Source organism: Lepisma saccharinum, chromosome 7, assembly GCF_977018435.1.
Source record: "Lepisma saccharinum chromosome 7, izLepSacc3.1, whole genome shotgun sequence".
Taxonomy (NCBI): domain Eukaryota; kingdom Metazoa; phylum Arthropoda; class Insecta; order Zygentoma; family Lepismatidae; genus Lepisma; species Lepisma saccharinum.
The window spans coordinates 91,054,800-91,075,679 of NC_139235.1; the positions used below are offsets into that span (position 1 = coordinate 91,054,800).

The window sequence follows — 20,880 nt, forward strand, 5'->3', positions numbered from 1 at the left end:
TATTAGATTATAGAAGCAAAGGGAACACAGAGACAAAAAAATAATAAATGACACTAAACTGTTGGATATAACCTTACAAGCTGAATGAAAACCAAAATTCAATGAACAAAACATACAGAAATTCAGCGAATAGATCTAATGTTACAATTACATTTAAATAGGTCTGCGCTTGGATTATTCTTAGAAACTGAATTAAATAACTTGCACATTTTCCTCATGGATTCAGATTCGGTCATTTTGGTTCTTCCAAGGGGATGTGGAAGAAATCAGTTCTTGGCCTTAACATTCAGTTTGGCACATAAAAATTTAAATTCGACAACAAATTAAAAGAATCAATTTTACCATTGATAAGCTTGGAGAGAAAAGTTATTTGACTTGTTTGCCTCCTTTCGTCGAGTGACGGAATATTAAAGATTTCGCGTAATATGTTGCTAGGAGTGAGTTTTGGATATGTACCATCACTTGGCTAATGGCGGCGATGAAGATAAGTGATGATAAGATGAAATCGATAGAGAGACAAATAGCATCCATGGTAAAGCTGGGACTCGAACCCGGGAACTATGATACCCACTTAAAGAGCTCGGTCACAGCGTCAACAGGTATTAAATACAGAGCGTCCATAAAGTAATACCGAGTTTTCAATTATTTTCGAGTACACTTCAAACATCTTAAAAGCTTCCTTGTGTTCCTCGGGTTCGAATCCTGGGTAAAACACGGATGTTTCTTTACGATTTGCCTTCAATTTCGCCAATTCATCCTCGTAGTTGCGATTAAGAAGTGCAATAAATACATGCCGTTATATTTACTCAAGCAATAAGCTATAAGTTGCGTTGAGCAAACTCTAATACACAGCTGTATTACAATCGTAACGGATAGACGGACGGATGACCGCAACGAAAATCAATGAGCTGAAGCCCCTTATCCCCCCTTGCTTTGGAAAAGCACCGCCAATAGCAAACAAAGCAAGCCTATTCTTCCGAAACACGTTCTCCAGACTTCAAGTATTATGTAAATAAGGACATGGAGTTACAGGAACGGTCGTAGCTTATACCGCCGTTTGCCTCTTCGAGTGTTTGGATTCAACCAGTTTCCATCTCAACTTGTCCCTGTAACTCTCTTTTCCCGTTATTCCTTGTAAATGACCAGGAAACGACCAACGCTTCTTTTGGTATTAAAGATTGGCCCGTTGGTAGGGGGCTGTCATTGTCACGTTGCTATGAGGAAGGTGAATGATGTCATCTGCATCATTGTTGCTTTATTGTTGTTACTCGTCATAGAATCGTGCTAATGACTACCCCTCATCTCATTCATAAACACTAATGCATGCTACACACAATATAACATATCCTAACAAAACATAACCCAACCACCTACACACTTATGTAATTTTGTATCTATATTCAGAAATATTATTAATGTTAACCACTAACATGCATTGGCACTCCAGGGGAAACAGAGGAGAGGACGTTCTCACCGTGATATTTTTCAGTCTTCTTGTCTTTATCTCCATAGACATGCTACAGAACATCCAAGGCAAATGATTTGACTCTCAACCCCGCTCCGGTTTTGGCAGGAAAATGGATGATGCAGGGCCGTCATACTCTGGCAAAGCCTATAGGTATTTTTTTAAGAAGTGTGGAAATTCGTTGCTATGAAGTTCATTTGATGCTGAAAGAGACCAATCGGGACTTTAACGGAATTCATAAATAACCTTATTGGATATGAGGCAGAGACGCGGCAAAATCTCGTCGTTCTATGATGGTAATTCCTCCCTTAGATTAATGAACGCTTCATTGCGACAGTTGGAATTCCTTGATCCTTTCTGCAGGTTTCCTATTTTGGTGCTGCGGCGGAAGACCAAGAGACGGTCTTTGGAATTCCAAAAACCCCGTCTCCGGGGTCGTTGCCTTCTGCCTTTTTGATATTGGTTTTGGTCCGCTGCAACCCTGGTACGAAGGCATCTATCTCCTCCACTGCGGTGACTTGCAGAAACCGTCTCTGCACGGCAGCTGACCACCGAGTCTCCTCCGGCTGCAAGAGCATCGTGGCAGGCTGGGTACGCTTCGGTTGCTGTCCTCCTGGGACAGCGACCGTTTCTACCATCTGTACTAGTCAACCTCCGTGGTGGAGTGGTTAACACTAGGAATACGCGACAAAACGTACCTAACAACTGAGCGGCTACCTGCGAAGGGTTTTCTAATGAGTCTTAAAATATTTGCGATGCGACAAAACGTACCACTTGAAAGTCCTATATCTTGAACTTTACGCCAAAGGCATTTCTTGAAATGGAAGAAGCACTCACTGATTTCTGTATAAGGAAACACTTGGCGAATCGCATATATGGCTGCCAATTCAAAATCCACGTTCACTCTTTCTGGTTTCCACTCCGGAACAGCCTGAATGATGAGTCGAAACAAGCGAATATAGGTCTCTCTATCCTTATTGAGCAATAGAGCAAAAACTACGGGATTGATATTTGTTTCTTCAGCCGTGCTTCCCAAATCTGCATGGATGCTGTAAATCTGAGAAAATTGTTTACTACAGCACTTAAAAGTACCATCCATGAGAAAATGAGTAAAGTGTTTCAAACTAACTAACCTAACCTAACCTAACCTAACCTAACCTAAACTAAACTAAACTAATATGAAAGCAACCAACAAGGAAATTCGCATGAAATCTATATTAGTGACACTTAGCTCTATTTCCATGTCCATGCTTCCAACTGAATATTCCACCTAAGATATGAAAGTCGTAATGACTAATGAGGTAAAACGAATAACCTAGCTGGGTGCTGGATATCGGGCCGTGTTGTAATGTCTGACATGTCAAGGGCAAGTTCAAGCGTTTTCCTTGAAGAAGTGATACGTTTTGTCGCGGAGTAAATATTTTGAAGTTATTGGTGGATCCTTCACAGGTAGCTGTTTATCTGAGTGGTACGTTTCGTCGCGAAAAACCAAGTGGTACGTTTTGTCGCTGGTACATTTTGTCGGGATACCGGCGATGATCAAATCCGAAAAAAATTATCCTGATATCCGATATCAGGATATTTTTATCGTTTAATCCTTTAACGGCTATCCGCATGTTATTTTATTCGTCATGTTTCACTGTACGGATTTTCTACAAATCCTTCGTCAAATCTGTATTATCCGGATTATCTGTTTCTGTTATCTGTGTTATAATTAACACAGCGCACAACGACGTCAAGGGGTCCCGGGTTCGAATCCCGGTCTTGGCATGGGTGTTCTTTGTGAGTGTCCCTTCATCAATTTCATCATACCATCAAACATCCTCATCTTCGCGATTAGCCAAAAGTGGCAGAAAAGTAACGCTTAATAGCAAAAATCAGGGCCTCCCCGATGGCGCAGTGGTGACGACGTCGTCTTGTAATCAAGAGGTCCCGGGTTCGATACCCGGTGGAGGCACATGGTGCAGTAGTTCGGATTCCACTCTAAACTGTAGGTCCAGTCCCGATTAGTCTTACTGTGCATAAAGTGGACTTAAAACCCCAACTCAATCATCAAAAATTAAAAAGACGCTTTTGATGCACTCCCCCGTGGAGTGGCGTATTTATGGAAGGACGCTAGAGTCCTCCGAAATGTTTTCGCATGAGTGAGGGAAGATGCGAGGTGGATGGTATCCCCCAACTAGCAAATTAAACCAAGGAACATCCCTCAGCTAACCCCCCAGGCTCGACCAAACATCCCCCCCCCCCAGATAACATTTTCCACTTCAAGCGCTGCTTCTCATCAATAGGCTTAGAGTCAATCATTCCCTGAATCGGAACCAAAAATCAACTCCTCTTCTGGGATGGTACATCCAGGTAGATATATAACCTGGCAAGTTGTGTTGATTGGTTCTTGGTAACAACGATGATATATTATATATTTTTGACTTAACGCAGCATTTATACAAATTAACTTTCAAAATGTTCAATAAAGTTCAAGAAATACATCTCTGGGAAATTTCTGAATATTATCTTACACTAAAAACATTGCCACCACTATATGGTATAACATGACACCCAATTCGAGTGTAATAGGGCGCCACATATGGTGTTGCTTGAAAGCCAATGGTGTGCATTACCAGAATTAGTTTCCTGGTATTGTATTGTAATATGCGACAAAACGTACCATCGACAAAACGTACCAGCGACAAAACATAGTTGGAACATCATTAAGTATCTTAATCCGTATAGAATTAGGTCACCTGGGCGGCTACCTGCGAAGAATCTTCTAATGAGTCTAAAAATATTTGTGATGCGACAAAACGTACCACTTGATTGGACGGTTACCGAAATTTACGATTTTCTCTAGTTTTGCTGATTTCCATCACACTTTATGAACGCTTTGGACTGGCAAAATTACTATATAATGCATACATATCTATTTTGGCGTGTTTAAAATCAGCTGTCGTCCACATTTTTTCTTTTGTTTTATCTTTTCGTCTTTTTTTCGATTTTCGTTTTAGTTATGTCAATTCTAACCTAACCTAACCTTTGTCGTGTAGGTTGCCTAGAGTGTCGTTGTAAATCTTGGTAATTGGCATGTCTTCATCTCAAACCCTTTTCCTCGCCTCTTGCATACGCTTCTTCACATCTAACTGAGCATCATTCGGGACTCTACAAACGTGATTCGGGTGGCAGATAGCGCACCGTATTGGAATGTCTGACATGTTCAAGCGTTTTCCTCGAAGTGGTACGTTTTGTCGCGGAGTAAATATTTTGAAGTTATTAGTGGATCTTTCACAGGTAGCTGTTTATCTGAGTGGTACGTTTCGTCGCGAAAACCCAAGTGGTACGTTTTGTCGGGACACCATTGCATTGGCAGCAAAATATTTGGTGCAATTTTTACAAACCACTTTTACAGTGTGGTGAAGTTACTTAAGTGCTACTGAAGGCCGTAGGAGCCCTCACCCCGGAAATTGGATTGAAAGTACGCCACTGTCCCAGTGAGATCTCATTGTGGTCATAAAGCTGTCATTTTCTGGCGTTGATTACTATTGGAGTGACCTTTTTTTCGCAGGCACGTCCTACTAATACCATAAGAAACTATCCGTGCCGAAGAATGTCCTAGCTTCCGAAGCACCGAGGGTCACCTGGCGACATAACCCATTCTCATCCACCAGGACCTCGGATGCAGAATGAGCCTGCCAACACCGTTTGGTCATTCAGGAGCAGTGCGTCACGCACAACCAACTTGGCATGCATTCCGAGGTGTTGTATTATGTATGTTGGGTGGCGCGATATCTGTGGGAATCCCTGCTAGATTGTGTAATGCATGTGTAATATTGGCACATGCACAAATCATTGTTGCCAGGTCTGGTGGGTAACCTGTGAAATTTGACCGTAGCATAGATTGGTTTTTGACAGAAACTAAATTAACCCTTTAAATGTTGAGTTTTTTTATCTTCATTCAAAAAATCACATATTAGTAGGGTTTCCAACTTTAGTATCTATTAACCAAATGTCAACAATTCGTACACTAGGTATCATATAAGGTTTGATGAGACAAATTGTTTTTCAATGTAAGAGTATGATAACGAAACAATAGTAATGACAGTTAATTTTTATGTACACCATCATGAGCAAATTGACGCTGTTAGGGACTTATTGAAAAACATGCTGAAATTACTTCAACTTATCCTGAGAAAATAACCTTACATCGTGCATTGTTTATTATAGGGGTATAAATAATATAATTATTGAAATTTTAGGATGTGCTATAAGGATTCCAAAACAATGCAATTTTTTCTGACTGCACAATACGTTATCATTAGAATAACATCAGTTACGTGTTTATCTTCATTTATTACCATGTATTGCACTGCTTGAAGGAATACAGTTTCAAAGCATCTTAGATTTATATAAAACGAGATAGTGTGCCTACGATTTGATTAAAGGAAAGATCTAAGTAGTGTGTTATTTGAAAAACAAATACAGTTGTAGAGGGGCATTCCTTAAGTACTTTCAAAGCATCAAGTTCGATCTCCCCACCCCTTCCCCAATCAGGCTCCAAGTTATGCCCATAAAGAAGCATTAAATTGATTATAGATTACTCATGATGTTTGCATTCTATAGTCAGGAAATGCTATTCCATATGCGCTTTTTTAGCACTTTCAAATATGCATATATCTACATACGCTTTTCGAAAGCAAAACCGTTTTCTTGAAATAATATGATTTTTTCAAGAATTTCCCTGGCAACATTGATGCGCACCGTGATGTGACACTTTGTGCCCTCCTAAACCTTTTTAGTGGCTCTTGCATTGATTCTGCAATTCTCCACCTTAGTGAACATTGAGAAAGGTACCAATCTTCTGTTAGCCAAGTCAAGTAGCCATGACATGACGCCTCTTGATTGTTACAAACATGGGAAATGCGTTTACTGCATAAATTGAATATTCTCTATGATTGCTAATCAGACACGCATGTACAGTGCTATCAAGAAAGATTACAAAGGGTCCACTATCCACAATATAACTTTGTGCGAATTTTATATACTATATTATTAGTATTAGAATCTTTGTAGGATATAGCCGGTAGTTGAACCTCCAAACCCGCACTCGCACCTGGACTTTAGAGAACTAACCAATAGAAATAATTAATATTCTAATAAATTAGACCTTCTTTGTTTTATTATCTCTGTATCTGCAAAAGTTTACCTGTATTGAATGGTTCTATAATTTTCATTCTTAGTCAGTTGCAATTTTGGGGCAACCATGCAGGACTGAATAAGGTGTGTATAAATCGACGTTCACTAATTTACATCTCCTTCATTTGAAAACTTAATATCTTTTAAATACACAAATTTACTAATAGTTAGAAGAAATGTTGCTTAATGGCTGTGGGTACGAAAACTAATGTCTTGCATTCTTAATTTGCGTAGCTTTTCTGCCTCTTTTAGATAATCGCGACGATGAAGATGGAACAGTAATGATATTATATCGATGAAGGGACATGTCCGAGCTGAGACTCGAACTCGGAACCTTCTGTGGTGAGATTGTGAACCGATCACTTAACGCGCTAGATCACCGGTGCGTTGCCTATGACCAGGGAAGGAACGAGAAATTGAAAAGTAAGATATATAGAGAGAAAGAAAGACGCGAGGGAGAGAGAGAAGGTGAGAAATGAAGAAGCAATAGACAAAGAGAGAGAGAAAAGGTAAAACGTAAGAAAAGAAAGAAAGTAAACAAAGAATGAAGAGAGGTAAAAAGGAAGGAAAGATAGAAGGGAGGGAGTTAAAATGGAAGAAAAGAAAGAAGGAAGGGAGGTAAAAAAGAAAAAGAAAGAAGGATGAGAAGTAAAAAGAAAGAAAGGGAAGGAAAGAAAGAAATAAAGAAGAGAGGGAAGTAAAAAGAAAAGAAACAAATAATTAAGGAACGTAAATAGGAAAAGAAATAAAGAAGGAAGAAAAAGAAAGAAAAAGGTGCAGGTAAAAAGGAAGAAAGGAAAGATTGAAGGAAGATAAAAAAGAAGGAAAGAAAAAGGAGGGTAAAAAGAAGAAAATAAAGAAGGAGGGTAAAAAGAAGAAAGAGAAGGAAGGTAAGAAGAAGAAAAGAAAGAAGGAGGTAAAAAGAAGAAAAGAGAGAAGGAAGGTAAAAAGGAAGAAAAGAAAGAAGGAAGGTAAAAAGAGGAAAAGAAAGAAGGAGGGTAAAAAGAAGAAAAGAGAGAAGGAAGGTAAAAAAGAAAAGAAAGAAGGAAGGTAAAAAGAAGAAAAGAAAAAAGGAGGGTAAAAAGAAGAAAAGAGAGAAGGAAGGTAAAAAGGAAGAAAAGAAAGAAGGAAGGTAAAAAGAAGAAAAGAAAGAAGGAGGGTAGAAAGAAGAAAAGAGAGAAGGAAGGTAAAAAAGAAAAGAAATAAGGAAGGTAAAAAGAAGAAAAGAAAAAAGGAGGGTAAAAAGAAGAAAAGAGAGAAGGAAGGTAAAAAGGAAGAAAAGAAAGAAGGAAGGTAAAAAGAAGAAAAGAAAGAAGGAGGGTAAAAAGTAGAAAAGAGAGAAGGAAGGTAAAAAAGAAAAGAAAGAAGGAAGGTAAAAAGAAGAAAAGAAAAAAGGAGGGTAAAAAGAAGAAAAGAGAGAAGGAAAGTAAAAAGGAAGAAAAGAAAGAAGGAAGGTAAAAAGAAGAAAAGAAAGAAGGAGGGTAAAAAGAAGAAAAGAGAGAAGGAAGGTAAAAGGGAAGAAAATAAAAAGGAAGAGAAGAAAGAAACAAAAAAGGAAGAAAAGAGGAAGGTAAAATGGAAGAAAAGAAGGGGAAAACGAACCGAAAGTGAATGTAAGTAAAGGAAGGAAGATTCTCAGTTTTAGAACCACTGATGCAAGCAACGAATCGCTGCCTGTTGGTATCAATGAACACATTAAAAGCTTCGAATGGTGCAAACTTCACATGCAACGTTTTGCAATACCTCACTTTCCTGCTGAACCAAATTCTCTCCCCTCTTTCCGATTTTCCCTCCTCCATGTTTGCAGCAGGGCGTGGCGACAGTGCAAACACAGAATCGGACCCGATTTGCTTTTCCTGATTTCAAAGATGGCCGCCGATACCTATTGGAGCGATTATATCGGTCAAAAAAACTGGGCGATGTGATCACGTGTTGCACGTATTGCTTACATCCGTTCATATTGACGACGTGTGCTTTGGAACTGGGCGTGGGGCGACTGACTTTAAGGAGACCTTAACCCCTTAATGTTCAATTTGGAACACAATAGCATTTCAATGCACATTTCAACGACACGTTGTCCACTACGTCACAAACATAATCTTGGCATTGAACCTGCCTCCAAAGCACCTCTGATGTTACAGAGGAATTAACAATTTAGACACGTCCACACATTTGTTTCCAGTGTCTGTGAATTATATATACCGGGTGTCCCAAACAAAAGTATACCCAAAAGTTAGCTAGGCGGTCAGGGGCGTTACCCCCACACCCCCTATACGCCTTCATGGTGTGGTGTAAGCACAGGGGAGCACTTTACCTTTTTGTTTTGGGTATACTTTTGTTTGGACATCCTGTATAAAAAATCCTTCGAAAGATCAATAATTAGAAAAGTTCGAAATCTTTCGGACACGCCACCGAAGTTAGAAATTCGAATCCCGACCTGGGCATGACGGGTGAAGGTCCCTTGATCAATTCGTCGGGATTAGTCAAAATTAGCAGAAAAACCAGGTGCCTGCAGTCTCGTATCACTCCTTGCTTTCGTTTTGAAGCCAGTGGGCGGAGCTTAAGTTTGTCTGCGTAAGATGGCCGCATCTACTTCAACCAATGGCTTAAGAGACAGAAGAACATCGCATCGGCTGCTGCAAGCGCACGCGGGCTGGAAGGAGCATGGAAATAGGCTCAAACTACAAACGAAAACTCGAGGTCTACTTTACACCTAAATACTACAAAACAAACTATAACTACTGTAGCTTTATTTGCTTATAGAATATTATTCCTTCAAGTTTCATGTCGCTTGTGTTAGTACAGCCGTGTGTTGAGCAGGCACCATTGCTTCCTAAATCTTATTCAAAAGTACACAAAATTCCATGCTTTCTTACGGCGTCTTCGAATGTTTTGGTCTCACTTCTCCGGTTCTGTCACGTGACCCGGCTAGGCTTACTCCTCCCCCTTCATACCTCCATGATATAAACGACTCCAAATAACAAAAATACATAATTCCTCGCTTAGCATACATGGCATGAATCGTTCCCGCCATGGCTTGAAGTTTGTTTTAAATTCACGTTATGTACTAATTGACTAGAGTCGGGAATAGACCTACAGTCAAAAGTGAGATGCGAACCCGGGACTCATTGATCACGCGCAATAACCCGGATCCCACTCTAGCTATTTCTATTTCTAATATAGAAAATAGCATTATATATTCCTCAAGCCCATATCAACTAATGCAGTCCACAATATTCTCCTGGCGTGCAAGGGTTGACCCTTTCCTAAGATAAGCAAATGTCATTTTACCGTTCACGTAGTACACCCTGGATTGCTCTATGCAGACTAGCAAGGCTTTGGCGTCTAGACTCGCAGCCAGTATGATTCTCTGTGGGATTCGTGTTGCGTCGTCCATGTTCGTGGTTGTCCTTTCATCCATTTCATCTTGGGTCTTCCCTATGGCGCAGTGATAGCGTCGTCGCCTCGCCTTGTAATCAAGGGGTACCGGGTTCGATACCCAGTGGAGGCACATAGATGTTCGGATCCCAGTTTAAACTGTAGGTCCAGTCCCGATTAGCCTTACTCTGCATAAAGTGACTTAAAACACCAAATCAATCAATCAATCCATTTTATCTTAACGCCATTCATTCCCATCAGCCAAAAGTTGCAGAAATGCGACATTAAATAAACTAGATCCATCATACTATATTCTCTTGTTCGGTCTGCTAGAAGTTCTAAACTCACACTTTCTATTCTCTGAAACAAGTATGGAGTAATTTGTAAAAACCCATTTCCTTTTCTCAATGCCGTAGTCGTAACGTCGTTGCCTTGTAATCAAGGAGTCCCGGGTTCGATACCCAGTAGAGGCATATGGTACAGTGGTTTGGATCCTAATCCAGTATCGATTAGCCTTTCTGTGCATAAAGGTGACTTAAAACAACAATAGATTTTTCCATGTTGTAATCGTATCCCAAAATGGGTCTGAATACGTACTACAGATAAAGACAGCTTTTTCCAGTAGCCGAGAACAGTGCCACCTAAATTGTGTTAATTGGCCACACGGCGATACATAATAAGGCTAAACAGAGCACCGGCAACGAGGCACGGAAGTTCCCTCATTAATTGGACGACCTTGAAAGCGTTCCCAGAGGATCACTCATCCAGGGGACGTGGGAACGCCGTTCCTGTGAAGGAGGCTCAATTGGTGAGACACAACCGTTAGGAGAGCGTAGGATGGCTCTACGCATAGTGGTGGTGAGGGGGGGGGGTTCCACCATGGTGGAGAAGTTCTTTTGCATACCAGAAACTTATGAAGGCAAGTGACACCATGGCTCTCATGTTTTACCACCACCGGTACGACACTTGCTTTGTGTTAACAGTTGGTACAAAACCCATAGTGGGTCTAATCCTGTTCTTCAGCGTAGTTTGACATTGAATGTTATTGGAAATAGTAACCCAAATTATAACCTTCAGAAAATGTTTGTTAATTCAGCAATGTCTGTAGGTATTACCATTTCTCCAGTCAATTACAGTAATTGGCTCTAGAGGTATAAAAAGCGGCATACAATAACCAAAATAATGATTGATTGATTATAGTATGGGCCAGTGGCGGGGATTGGATTCCAAATCTCGGAAGGCAAGGACACTTTACTTTCCCTTCATGCATAAGGTTTAGCATAGTGTGTGGGCAAAAGTAGCAAAAAGTGGGGGACAACTGACCCCCCACTCCCCTAATCGCCGCCACTGGTATTGGCACATGATTACATAGGCAATTTGTGCCCGTCACGTGATACGGGGATAAACCCCTTGACTAACAAAAGGCCCCTATAACAAGATAATAAAATATTTGTCAGAAATTTCCTTACTCAATTTTTAGAACTAATTCATTCATTCATTACTTAACAAGATCTAAAACTATGTCTCTGAGGACTAAGGTATCCTTGTCTAAGGTAAAAGCTGAGGCTGTAAAGGGAAACACAGAACGGCAAACACAGGTCAACATACAGCCCTGTGGAGGATTATACTGGCCATAGATCGAGACGCCAGAACCTCGTTGGCCTGGTAGAAGCAGTTACCGGGAAAGTAAGGTTCACTTCTGGGCACCTTACCAGAAGGTCGTCCCTTGCATCCCACAAACCGAAATAGAAAGAAAGAAAGACAATAACACGCGAAAGATGACGAGAAGCCAGAGTTGGTTAGATGGTTTATTGCAGGAGCGTATATTCCAAGCTAGCTAGGCTATCTGCGAAGCCTGAAGCCTAGAGAATAAAATACTGAAGAGAAATATCTTAGAAACTGTGTGAATTAAGCTGATTTGAAAAAAAATAAGATAATGGCGATTCTGAAGTTGGCAACCTGACTTCTTAGGAGTTGGCAACCTGACTTCTTAGGAGTTGGCAACCTGACTTCTTAGGAGTTGGCAACCTGAATTCTTAGGAGTTGGCAACCTGAATTCTTAGGAGTTGGCAACCTGAATTCTTAGGAGTTGGCAACATGAATTCTTAGGAGTTGGCAACTTGAATTCTTAGGAGTTGGCAACCTGAATTCTTAGCAGTTGGCAACCTGAATTCTTAGGAGTTGGCAAACTCAATTCTTTGGAGTTGGCAACCTGAATTCTTAGGAGTTGGCAACCTGACTTCTTAGGAGTTGGCAACCTGAATTCTTAGGAGTTGGCAACCTGATTTTTTATAAGATTGCAACCTGACTACCGTTGAGATGGCAACGTGGCTTCCTTGAAGACGTCAAGAATGAGTCTAGTCTTCTCCCTTCCTCCATAGCCTAGGACTAGGTGCCATAGTGAGATAGCTCAGGTTTTAGACTACGCCACTGGTAGAGCAATGGCACGATACCCGTGCATGTTCGAATCTTTGTCGAGTCTTCATTTCTCACCGGATGTTCAACACGATACGCATGCAGTAACGTTTCCGTTCTGGTCAGGCATGCGTCTAATCTGCGTTACTGACTATTTGTACCCGAATTGATACACTTGCTCCGCAGCATGTCTGTTTTTCACACGTTACGGCACCACAACCAAGGAAACATCCATAATCCGTCCTGACATCACCTTGTCCCAGATTACAAGTTCTTCCTCTTCCACTCGGCTGATGAATTAGGCTTGATCCCCAATGCCGAGGTCTCTCTGGGTGTGAGGTTCTCCAAGGGCAAAAGGCGAGGGATTCTGCAGAAGGGAAAAGCGCTGGAAGTTCCCTTCCAGGAGGGACGCGAAGGGGGGATATTTAATTGTCTCCTGATTATCTGAAGCGTGTTCTTGAAGGTCGTGGTTACGTCACCGACTAGGCACTCACGCCTCCCTCGAAGGCGAAAGCAATAAAGCACGAATCTCCTTTGCCTAACCATTGTTGCACCCGTTGAGGAACATCCGGCTACAGCATTGGTCTGCGTTTGGATCCTAGGGCAACATGTCTCATAATAGTCCCTTATTGACCTCTGAACTACGTGCTACTCCCACGTATAGACATGGATAGCCCTTGGCTACTCTTGGTCATGTATAATGCATAAAATTCTCACGCATGTGCGTTTGGTACCCTTTGTCGGGCATACCAAATGCGCCCTAACAATCATACATTGTTCTTTATCGCCATTGTTGTACACGGTGCGTTATCGGACTCTTGCGACAAATGCGCGAAAAGGGTTGTAAATATTGTTTAACGATGCCGAACTGCTACAAGCAAACTTTCTGCTACGGGTGGGCGAAAAGTAACGGACGTAGCAGCTGAAAGTTATATGCACGGGACAAAAGTCTCACAATGGTCAATTCAGATCCATTGTGGACAATGGATGTCAATGCGTTCTTTTGAATGCCCATTCCTGGATAGCCTGCTGCTGGATGGTGGGTTTTCCGAAACAGGGGATACCACAGGACGATCGAAAGGTGAATGGTTGCTAGGTGCCCAAAGAAAATGATAATTTCTCCTTTGTCTAGGATGGATATATGATCAAGGAAATCCTCGTCAACAAACATATTTAGGTGAGATTCACATTATCAAGTATTTCATTTTTTCAAGAATTACGTTAGAGTTTTACTAAATCCTATAATTCCAAATGAGACGAAGCTTAAGTCCATTGTTTTTTCAAGAATTACCTTAGATTTTTACTAAATCCTATAATTCCAAATAAGACGAAGCTTAACTCCAGTGTTTTTCAAGAATTACCTTAGAGGTTTACTAAATACTATAATTCCAAATGAGATTAAATTTTACTCCACTGTTTTTCAAGAATTACCTTATAGTTTTACTAAATTCTATAATTCCAAATGAGACTAAACTTAACTCCATTGTTATTCAATCTAAATTTAACTCCATTGTTTTTCAAGAATTACTTTAAAGTTTTACTAAATTCTATAATTCCACATGAGACTAATCTTAACTCCAGTGTTTTTCAAGAATTACTTTAGAGTTTTACTAAATCCTATAATTCCAAATGAGACGAAGCTTAACTCCAGTGTTTTTCAAGAATTACCTTCGAGTTTTACTAAATCCTATAATTCCAAATGAGACGAAGCTTAACTCCAGTGTTTTTCAAGAATTACCTTACTAAATCCTATAATTCCAAATGAGACGAAGCTTAACTCCAGTGTTTTTCAAGAATTACCTTACTAAATCCTATAATTCCAAATGAGACGAAGCTTAACTCCAGTGTTTTTCAAGAATTACCTTAGAGTTTTACTAAATCCTATAATTCCAAATGAGACTAAACTTAACTCCATTGTTTTTCAAGAATTACCTTAGAGTTTTACTAAATCCTATAATTCCAAATGAGACTAAACTTAACTCCATTGTTTTTCAAGAATTACCTTAGAGTTTTACTAAATCCTATAATTCCAAATTAGACTAATCTTAAGTCCATTGTTTTTCAAGAATTACCTTAGAGTTTTACTAAATCCTATAATTTGAAATGAGACTAAACTTAACTATATTGTTGAACAACCCTCTAAGAGACAGGGCCTGCCAGAGCGCCTTTTCCATTTGGTGACGCGTGGTCGACGCATCGAGTTCCATCGCCGTTGCTTTCTGGCTTTCGACGCCGGAGTTCTGTAGTTCTTCCTTTCAAGTAGCTCCCCGATTGTCCTCACGACTCTGGTTCAGCACCGAAGTTTCAAATAAGAAGTACATACGATTTCCTAAGAACTTCTTCTTTCATTAAACTTGTACCTTAAAATGTGCCTGAGCGTCTAATGTTTGAAATTATAATGAAGAAATATAAAACGTTAACGGTATCTACGAGATATTTACTTGTTTAAATGTACAATTGTGGTAGTAATATTTGAGTTCAGAAGTTGCCATGGCGACATACGGTCCTGGTGGAGGCATATTGCACAGTTTACTTCGCGTTTCTGCCAGTTATGGATAATCGCAAAGATGAGGACGAATGGATAAGATAAAATAGAAGAATGGACAATCACAAACACATATGAACAGGACACAACTCAAGTCCCGTGGAGGATTATACTGGCAACGAGTACAGACGCCAGAGACTCGAGGGTGTACTATGTGGAAGTGAGGTTGAATACAGTGTTTCCAACCCCAATCCAGATTAGCCTATGGTAAAGACCTCATGGTATCAAGAAAGGTTCTTGTTACGTAACAAAAACATCTCAGTAATTAAACTTTAAAAAGTAATTTTCTGTTGAGATTACATTTACATTTAGCCGCATGTATGAGACCACGTGTCTCAAGTAGCTTCTTGTCCGCAGCCTCCACATGCTCCAATAAAAGAAAGCCGTGTTGTGCTTCTGTGCATTGTCTTGAGCAGGGCGTATACGCCGAGCACTGCATGAGTGGCTGAACAAATAGAAATTATATTAGAGAGGCAAAAATATTAAAACACAACTGCCACGCCCTCAGAGCAAGCACGGGGGATTAGAAATTCATGCAAACCGAGGCTTTTGAAACATCAAAAATCGCCGATTCCTCTCCGTGGGTTGTTTGTCGACCTCCATTAAGATGTGTTCTAAGACCGATTTGACCTTAACCCAAACAGAATATGGGAAACGATAAATGCCATTGACGTAATAGCACGGTGGCGTAAATCACACTTTGCACAGCACTTTGGGTGGTGGGACAGTCCCTGCATTAATGCTCCAGTTGTGTAGTTAGTGGCTGGCGTCAAAACGGTTGGAACTGGTTGTTGATCGCCGTTGTACGAGGTGTTATCATCGTCTTAGTGAAGACCCATTTTGTCAGGTAAGCACATTGGAATTGGGTGTGGATCCATTCAGATGATGGAGATTCGGGTATCGGAACCAAAGTCTGAGAATCGGATATCGTATCCAGGATTCGGACACTGAAATATCGGATTCAGGATTAGGATATTGAATTCAGTATTTGAGATTGAGATATCGGATCCAGGATTCGGGATTCAGATATTCAACCAAGGATTCGAGATTCGGATATTAACCGAACATTCCAGATTCGGATTTTCAATCAAGAATTCGAGATTCGGATATTCAACCAAGGATTCGAGATTCGGATATTCAATCAAAGTTTCGAGTTTCGGATATTGGTTTCAGGATTCCAGATTTGGGTATTAAGAAAGGATTCGAGATGCGGATATTCAACCAAGGATTTCAGATTCGGCTATTCAACAAAGATTCGTGATTCGGATATCCTACCAAGGATTCCAGATTCGGATATTCAACCAAAGATTCGTGATTCGGATATTCAACCAAGGGTTCTAGATTCGGATATTCAACCAAGGGTTCCAGATTCGGATATTCCACCAAGCATTAGAGATTCAGATATCCAACCAAGGAATCGAGATTCGGATATTCATCTAAGTATTCGAGATTAGGAAATTCAACTAAATATTCGAGATTAGGAAATTCAACTAAATATTAGAGATTGGGGGTTCGGATATCCAACCCAGGATTTGAAATTCGGATAAGTATTTCAGGATTCGGTTATCATATCCAAGATATCCATCTTCCTAGGGTGCAAGGGTAGGGGAATAAACGAGTGTAAGACACCAGACTTTGATTGATGCATTTTGTTTATTTTATTTCGCTTTTCTGAAACTTTTGGCTGTATCGAAAGGTATTTTCTATAAAATGGTCCTGAAATTAATCGACATATCCAACACGTCACTTGTCTCCCTTTCAGTCTAGCATGTATGTATGTATGTATGTGTATATATATATATATATATATATATATATATATATATATATATATATATATATATATATATATATATATATATAGGTGACGCTAAATAAGGGATAGGTAGGCCAGCCCCCAGTTTTTAGAAAACAAATTGACTATCAATATATTAATAACATTATTATTATTATTATATTCACTATTCTGTATACTTGGAGTTCTGAGAACTCATTTTCTCTTGTGTCGGTACTGAAGGATACATACATTATTTCATTACTTAAGCGATCACCACCTTCTCTTTCGATTTGCAATGACTTTGCCTAACCTAAATAATTACAGAAGAAAGTTAGGATCTTCAGCAGAAGGGTTCGTAGAGCACTCAAGGATTCTGCTTTTTTTGCTGCCTTTCAACGAGCGAGCCCTATTTTTCAAAGACCTTGCAACAAAAGCTTCATTGTTCTTCAACTGAGATTCTTTAGAGTGATATCAATAAACATGAAGGAGTACTTACATAACAGTGCTTCTCTGTGCAACAGACGTTGTTCTGGTTCAAGTACGGGCCAGTTGGAATTCCTTACCTGGTGGGGCGACCGGATGGAAACCATTGCAGTTACGGCGATATTTACGGGCTTATAAATAAACGCTCCATGATATAATTATTATTATCATCATTATTATTATTATTATTAATAATAATAATAATATATTTCCTCAATTGTGACGTTTAAAAAACTGTTAAAATTACATCTATTAAATAATGAAAATTAAATATTTCACTTCCCAAACTAAGTAGTAGATGCAGAGAATGACAGAGGAAAATAAGGCACAAAAGGAATTATTATATGAAGGGCTCGGATGTAAAACATGGTAAGTGACATTTTGGTAATTTTTGAGTTACAAAGTAAAATATGCCATTCTTCAATTTTCGAGTGAAATTGTCATGTCATACAATTTACATTGGACTAAGTGAAGCCTTGTGAAATTGGTAAACACAACATGAAAACAATTTATCTACAGTATAGCTTCTAATAACCTTTTTTCTTAATGAACTCAGAAATAACCAACATGCCACTTACCATGTTTTACACCCTAGCCCTTCGTATGTAATATTTAAGATGAATTATTGTTAATGTATACCATTTTGGACTATATTTGAGCTTAATGTTATGTATTTGCTTGCGTGCGTGTGTGTATATGTAAGGGCCAGAATGTACATGTAATATAAACGTACTGCCTTTTTGGTTTATGTGCCTGAAACTGTTAGCATGTGTCTATGTGTGCGCTTATAAATTGTATTATTTTTTTGTATTCCTTTTCATTCTTTTTGTTTTCTATTTTATTAAGAGACTTAAGACAATATCGAATCGGATAGTCAAGTGGAAGAAAAGGTATTGTAGCCTTAACTTCGTCATGTATATAAAGCTGAAATTATTATTGCCTTAATAGGATTATACTAAACTTAACTCCATGGTGAAAGAGCTCGTTGAGGGCCAGCCAAGCGCCTATTCCTCTGGATCACGCGTGGTCACCCAATAGAGTCCCATCGGCGCTGTTTTCTGTCCTTCGAGACCAGAGCCCACTACTTCATCTTTTGAGGTAGCTCCCCAATTGTCCTCGCACTGCTGGGCCAACGCCGAAATTTTGAGGGCTCTCACAGGTAATCGAACCCAGGACTGCTCGCACCAAAGGCAAGAGCGCTACCGGAGAGCCCTCTACATTATACTGCCTAACATAAATATGTACTCAGAATATGAATTTAATGGCCATTAGGAAACTCTAACCACATATCAATATATGAACTTTGCAAATATATTTAGTACTTTTTCTTATTTTATATTATTTGCTGTTTTCTAATAATGGTATTCCTATGTTGCATTTTAAAGTTTAATCATAGACAGTAAAACCGATCCTCGACTTCGAAAACACGCTTGCATTAAAAGACTTGAAAAATATATTTTGGAATAGGAATAATTAAAATTAGAAAATAATTTATTTCAAGTACGAGCCTTTACAGCTGCACATACCATACAAGGATGAAAAAAAATAGTAGAATTTTCCTACACCCTTCCTCCTCTGTCTACTTCCACATTCACACTGCTTGGGAGTTCACAAACCCTATTCCTATTTCATTTCAACTCTATCACTACACTTGCACTGTTACCTGAGTGATTCCTAAATTTTCTCTCTCTCTCTCTCACACACACACACACACACACACACACACATATATATATATATATATATATATATATATATATATATATATATATATATATATATATATATATATATATATTTAAATTACATAAATTATGATAACTATGTAATGACCGTTAATATTTTAAGAACGTTCATGGTCATTTGACGGTAGTAAGTTTACGGCCGTGACGTCATTTCCCCAGTCAACTTTTTACAGTGGACCTAAAAACAATGGCTGACAAACTTACACAAACACACAAATCTTTCTTTATGAGGTTGGTTGCGAACTTTTACAGAGATAGGGGACTAAAATTCCGAACTGTGTCGTTTACAATTCCGGTTCACTTTGGAGAACTGAAATCCGTTCGCTTCATACCTTTGTAGAATGTAATGTAATTTTGTCACACCTTTTGGAACAATGTACTGATGATGTTCTTTTGTTTCGTTACAGAGGCGGCAGGGTGCGCCAATGGCGGCGTCGAATTCTGGCCAGTGGCCTCTTGTAGCGCTGGTGGCCTTCTTGTCCACGTGCGCGTTCTTGGTGCAGAGGACCAGTGCTGGTAAGCGCCTATTTAATACACTTTGTTCTTCCCTCTTTTTTTTTAAGATCATTCTCCTCCCTTATTACTACATTGGATATTCATCAACTCTTGGCTTCAAGTTCGGAGTGTAAAGTGAGACTCTCTCTGAAGATACCCAGTGTCAACCTCTCTCACGTTGTACACCCTGAACTTCATTTTGCAGACAAGCGAGGCTCTGGCGTCTGAACTCACAACCAAACAATCCTCTGTGGACTTGTCTGCTTTCCATGTGTGTTTATCATTGCCCTTTTTAAGCGTCCCCGATGGCGTCGTCGTACTGCAATCAATGGGTCCTGGGTTCGATACTCGGTGGAGACACAAGTAGTTCGGGTTCCACTTTAAACTGTAGGTCTATTCCCGATTAACCTATCTGTGCATAAAAGTGAAATTAAAACTCAAATCAAATTTAACCAAACTCATTGCAATTCCCAGAACTGACACAGAAATCCGCTCTACAGTCCTACGAATTTCTGCATCGTGATTATCCAAGTGGTGCAAATATGCAACCGCTATCTTCACTGTCCGCGAAGGCGTGTTCTGCCTTTCCTTCTGTCCGAAGACTTCCTCAGACTCCAGCAGCTGCCTCCAGTGGCCTTGCCCGGCGCTCGCTTTTGCTCACCACTGACTTCCCCTTCACCCAGGAAGATTCCCATCCACGTAGAGATCTGCCAAGCATTTCAAGGGCGACGGGGAAGGAAGCTTTCCACGATTACGGATATTTATGCATCTCAGAATCAGTGTTGCTACATACAGGAAAATCAACGGGAAAATTTCCCTGGCGGAAAAAAACATGGCATTCATGGGAAATTTAAAGACAGCTGGGTTGGCTTCCGTTTATCACTAAATTATATAAGAACAACAATTAAGTTTCATAATTTTAATTCGGCCACAAACGATGGTGATAGCTTTATTAAAAATAGCCCTATTTGATTGATTTTTGTCATTTAGCGTCGCTTTTCTGCCACTGTCAGTTAATCGCGACGATGAGGATGATTGATGATATGATGAAATTGATGATGGGACACTCACAAATAACATCCATGCCCAGACCGGGATTCCAACCCAAGACCCTGGCGTCGCAGCACGCTGGGATAACCCTCCACTATAGATGTTGACAAGAGGGGAGAATGAAATTGAGTAAAAGAGGTTTATTAATATATCTAAGAACAACTAGTTAATAAACTAGTAACAATAATAAACGTGTAGTGCAAGCACAGAAAGTAAAAGATGTAAGTTGTGAACTCGTATTAAACAAAGAGAAGGAAGCAAAGAGAAGGAGGGGTATTAAAAAATGTATTACTTTTGGTAATATACCTACAACTGCAAAGGCTGTACTTCAAATAAATTATCA

At 39.7% G+C, this 20,880-nt stretch overlaps 1 protein-coding gene across 2 annotated transcripts in view; it reads left to right on the forward strand.

Moving 5' to 3' along the window:
- Positions 1-20,880, forward strand: part of tnc (tenectin) — a 132,270-nt gene that overhangs the window by 45,934 nt on the left and 65,456 nt on the right. For both annotated transcript variants that reach the window (XM_083125594.1, XM_083125595.1), the window contains exon 2: positions 19,400-19,508. In XM_083125594.1, the coding sequence (XP_082981720.1) occupies positions 19,418-19,508 (91 nt within the window). In that variant the 5' untranslated portion in view covers positions 19,400-19,417. The remainder of the gene's footprint in view (positions 1-19,399; positions 19,509-20,880) is intronic.